The sequence below is a fragment of the Hibiscus syriacus genome, unplaced genomic scaffold, assembly GCF_006381635.1.
Source record: "Hibiscus syriacus cultivar Baekdansim isolate YM2019G1 unplaced genomic scaffold, ASM638163v2 tig00111758_pilon, whole genome shotgun sequence".
NCBI lineage: Eukaryota > Viridiplantae > Streptophyta > Magnoliopsida > Malvales > Malvaceae > Hibiscus > Hibiscus syriacus.
In genome coordinates this window covers 622,302-626,811 of record NW_024063170.1, presented here as the reverse complement: position 1 = coordinate 626,811, position 4,510 = coordinate 622,302, and the positions used below count along the sequence as shown (strand labels likewise).

The 4,510-nt window shown below is 38.0% G+C and overlaps 1 protein-coding gene across 1 annotated transcript; it reads right to left on the bottom strand.

Annotated features, from left to right (window-relative positions):
* Positions 1-1,610: 1,610 nt before the first annotated feature.
* On the bottom strand, positions 1,611-4,288 carry LOC120169313 (uncharacterized protein At2g34160-like). Its single transcript, XM_039177492.1, has 5 exons — positions 4,128-4,288; positions 3,856-3,904; positions 3,275-3,337; positions 1,964-2,028; positions 1,611-1,744 (listed from the first exon to the last, which is right to left on the bottom strand). The coding sequence occupies exons 1-5, from the start codon at positions 4,245-4,247 to the stop codon at positions 1,655-1,657; spliced, it is 387 nt and encodes a 128-aa protein (XP_039033423.1). The 5' UTR covers positions 4,248-4,288; the 3' UTR covers positions 1,611-1,654.
* Between the last annotated feature and the right edge of the window lie 222 nt (positions 4,289-4,510).

Genomic DNA, 4,510 nt, shown 5'->3' with positions numbered 1-4,510 from the left:
AATGGGTTAAAACCTAAAATTAATGCAACACTACTCCGCTACCCTAGTTCTAGCCTTCATAGATTCCAATGACAGAAACTTATAAAAGAAATCATGTAAATTACTACAAAGACATTAAAAGAAGACAGAGATGATACACCATATGGATGTGACCCGCACTACTCGGCTACCCTGGTCTTAAGTCTCCATACTTTCCTATCAGAGGTCATGTCCTCTGTAAGGGCTAAGTCCTTCAAATCAGATCTCAAGCAGTCTTCCCACTTCCGCCTTGGTCGTCCTCTCCTTCTGGCACCGTCGACTGCAATCGACTCAACCCTCCTGACCGCATCTGACGGTTGTCGCCTAAGGACATGCCCAAACCACCGTAGTCTTCCCTCCCTCAATTTTTCGAATACAGGCACCAGTTCCAAAGACATCCTAATAGCAAAGTTTGGTGTCATGTCCCACAGAGTCCTACCATATGCCCATCAAAGCATTCTCATTTCCGCGACCTTCATCCTCCTTATGTGATCCTTCTTGATTGCCCAACATTCTGATCCATATAGCAACGCTGGTCTTATTGCCATTCTATAGAATCTTCCCTTAAGTTTTAGAGGCACCTTCTTGTCACACAAAACTTCAGTAGCAACCCTCCACTTTAGTCATCCCGCCTTTATACGGTATGTAACGTCATCATCTACACCCCATCTTTATGTATCATAAACCCTAAGTACTTGAAATAATCCTTTGAGGGGATAACTCGTCCTTCTATGCATACTTCTACATCTTCATCATTTTGGTTCTCATTGAAGTTTGAACATAAATACTCTGTCTTTTCAATATTTATCCTTAGAACTTTTTCTTCCAAAGCAGTCTTCCAGGTAGTCAGTCTACTATTCAACTCAATTTTTGTTTCAGCAACTAGGACAATATCGTCAGCGAAAAGCATACACCAGGGAACACCGTCTGGTGTCGCACAATAGATGTCGTCCATAATCAAGGCGAATATGTAAAGGCTAAGAGTCGACCCCTGGTGGAGTTCGATTTCCACCGGGAATGCCTCGGTGTTGCCAACTGTAGTCCTGACGTATGTAGTAGATCTACAATACATATCACGAATCGCCCGGATATAAGCAGTCAGGATCAGTCTCGTTTCCAAGGTCTTCCAGATCGTATCGCGGGGAATGCTATCATACGCCTTCTCAAGGTCAATGAACGCCATGTGAAGATATCTATTTTTTCTCTATATTTCTCCATAAGTCGTCGAAGTAGATAAATCGCCTTCGTAGTAGACCTGTCTGGCATAAAGCTAAATTGGTTTTCCGAAACCTTAGTAACATGTCTCAACCCAGTCTCTATCACCCTTTCTCATAGCTTCATGGTATGAATGAGTAGTTTAATACCTCTGTAAAAGTGACCTTCAATGTAATTTACCCTTGTTTTAAGATTCAACTAATTGGAACTTGTGTTGAGAAGAAAAAGAACTAGACTTAAAGAAATTGCAAGAAGAAAACAGGTATTCAATTTTTAAAAATAAAATTCAACATTCGAAAATATTTCGAATTTTTAAATTATAATTTACCAAGATAACTCAAAACGCCTACAATTTGTAAAAAAAGAAAACAAATCACCATAAACTAACAAATAAAAACTCAAAATATCTCAAGGTTCAACCCTACTCTTCTCCATCTACACCACCTCTTTCTTCAGCAGCAGCTGCCATTAATTCATCGAATTTTTCGATCTTTCCCAACAATATCTCAATCTGAGTAACAACAAAATACCATACACACACATATAAATACGTATATTATCAGTACTCAATAACAGGGAACAATAAGTAATGCAAAAATTAAATACTGGTTTCCTTGGATTATCTTATGAGAAGAGTGCAAATGTTTCTCAGCTTGCAAATATGTTTTTGCATTAGATCACAGCAGAAGCATGCAAAAGGGAGCAAGAAGACCTGTTGAGTTGATTTTACCTTTGCCTTTTGGACTGGACGCCCTCTAGGGTCATCCTTCATGTCAACGGTTGTGGCCGTGATCTCTGCAGATGGTCAACTTGGTTTTAAAAAGCGTAAAGCGCCCTAAAGCGCCTAGGGTCCTAGACGCCGAAGCGCTAAGCGCTAAGCGAAAGCGCTCGCTTTATGCACAAGAAGCGCCAGAAAGGCCGAAATTCACAAAAAAATACAAAATATTTATAAATTATCTTATAAATACTTAAATATCAAAGTGTCAATACATATATTCAAAACTTATAAGTACTTAAACACCAAAATATAATTCTCAATTTACTTATAACTTATAAGTTATAAACATTTAAATACTTATATACGATTAATCATACGACTATACGAGCATACTAATCTCAAAAGATGATCCACACTAAAAGTAGTCTAAAGTGAGATGAACAAAAGTATTTTTCTAAACCCTCAATTCCTTATAACTAAAAATCATCTAAATCGTCATCAACTCGGACAACACCATCTCCTTCATCACTAGACACTCCAATATCTTCTTCCATCTCATCTTCATCAACTAAGCGTCTACGAGATGGTCTACTAGAGATAGGATTATGAGCAGAAGATTTTCCTTTATCATTTCTCGATGGTCCGGCTCCATCATTCACTACTTTTGATGCTCTAGTTAGATAACTAGGCTCATATGCACCGGAAGCGTTAGCAACATCACTCTATGTCAAATTCTCACCAACAAACACTGCCTCATCATCATCTTCATCTTCTTCCATTCTTCCCATCAACCACTCATTGCTCTCATCAATATCTTGCAAAAGAATGGGATCAGTCTCCTTACTTTTAGCTCGGCGCTCCAAGGCATGATTGAATTTCACAAACACCATGTCATTCAATCTAGATTGTGCCAATCTATTTCGTTTCTTAGTGTGAAGCTACAAGAAAAAAAAAACCAAAACTGATAATTTAATAGCCCGCTAAACCCTAAATAAGCCCAAAAATCATATATGCTAAAGCCCAGAATCGTATCTTCTAAACTCGCGATTAAGCGCCGATTAGCGCTTTGCTAAAAGCGCTGCAAAAGCGCCGATTACTACCGCTTAATGAATTCGTAGTGCTTTTGCTATGTTGAAGCGCCAGGGGCCTCGCTCGAGTCACTTAGCGCTTTAATTGCGCTTAAGCGACGCTTTTTTAAACTAAGATGGTCAGGTCGATTCCCAACATTATCAGGATTTAATGGTTACATCAACATGTTTGCACACGAGTTTTTTCTTCTAAATATATATATAGATGAAATAATAAAAGTAGAAGACTGCTTACTCTTATCAACAGCCAAACCATTGTTTTTTAGTATTTCTGCAATCGTGACGACAGTCGCAATAGCTGCATAATTGGTTGAAATGATTAATAAAAAAAGGAATTACTGTAATTCTAAAAAATTCAGCATAAACAATCAACAAATAGTAATACACAAGGAAAATCAAGCTACAATCACTTTGCAATCGAGAAAGGGAATCTCCAAGGGCTATGATTTGAATGAACATTTGCAACATCCCCAAATTTCTACCTACTTTGTGCCATGAAATAAAGACTTTGGCACATTTTAATCTACAATCTCCTCGCATAAACAAGTATAACACAAACAACCTATATCGGAGATTTCCGGCACCATTGCTATCGGCCAATATCTATAAAGAAAAGTACTAAAAACTGAACCAAAAAGCTTCAGTGCTTCACTGCTGTGTAGTGAAATAATCTATAGGTCAACAGCTTCAATAAGAGGATATTATAATTACTTAAATCCCAGACATTTGTCTCCAGTGTAACATACTCAGATCAGAAAAAAGAGGTAAAACGAAATTAAAGCATTAAAAATGGAGGATTTAAGACGTCAATTGTACCCATGCCAAGGGCAGACAACTCCACCTCATTGTACTGTTGCATATATCTCTGCAGAGAAAAAAAGGTTATCTTATCATTGTAATAAATTAACAAGGAATTAATCTTCTTAGTTTAAGCTAAGACTAATCCCTTAGATCCCCATATAGTTAAAGAAAAATGCTCCGAAGGAATTAAAAAAACCCTAAAACCCACCGAAATTTTATTGCCATTTTTCAATTTCAACACTTAATCCTCACGGAGCGAGAAGAAAAGGGGGGAAAGAAAGGGAAACCTTGGCGAGATTAACGTAGAAAAACAAGGGCTTTTTGGTATTGGAGACTTGAATCCGGTTCTTCTTGTGGGAATCGTTAGCCAAGTTGATGTTGTTGACTCCTTGAGTGATTTCTTCCATTTTTGAGACCTCTGCTGCTCCCCCAAAAACCCTAACCTGAAACACAGAACCTCTCTCCTGACCTCTGTTTTAATTGGGTTGAAATTCTGTTGTGATAGTGGGCCTAGTGACTCCTCACTGGCTAGGGTTTCTCAATTGAGCTGACCTTAACCATGACATACTAATTTCCTTTCTAAATTATTATTATTATTACAACAACAACAACAACAAAACTCAATTCTCATATATGTATGGGGTAAGGGGGAGGTAGGGTAGTAGGCTGC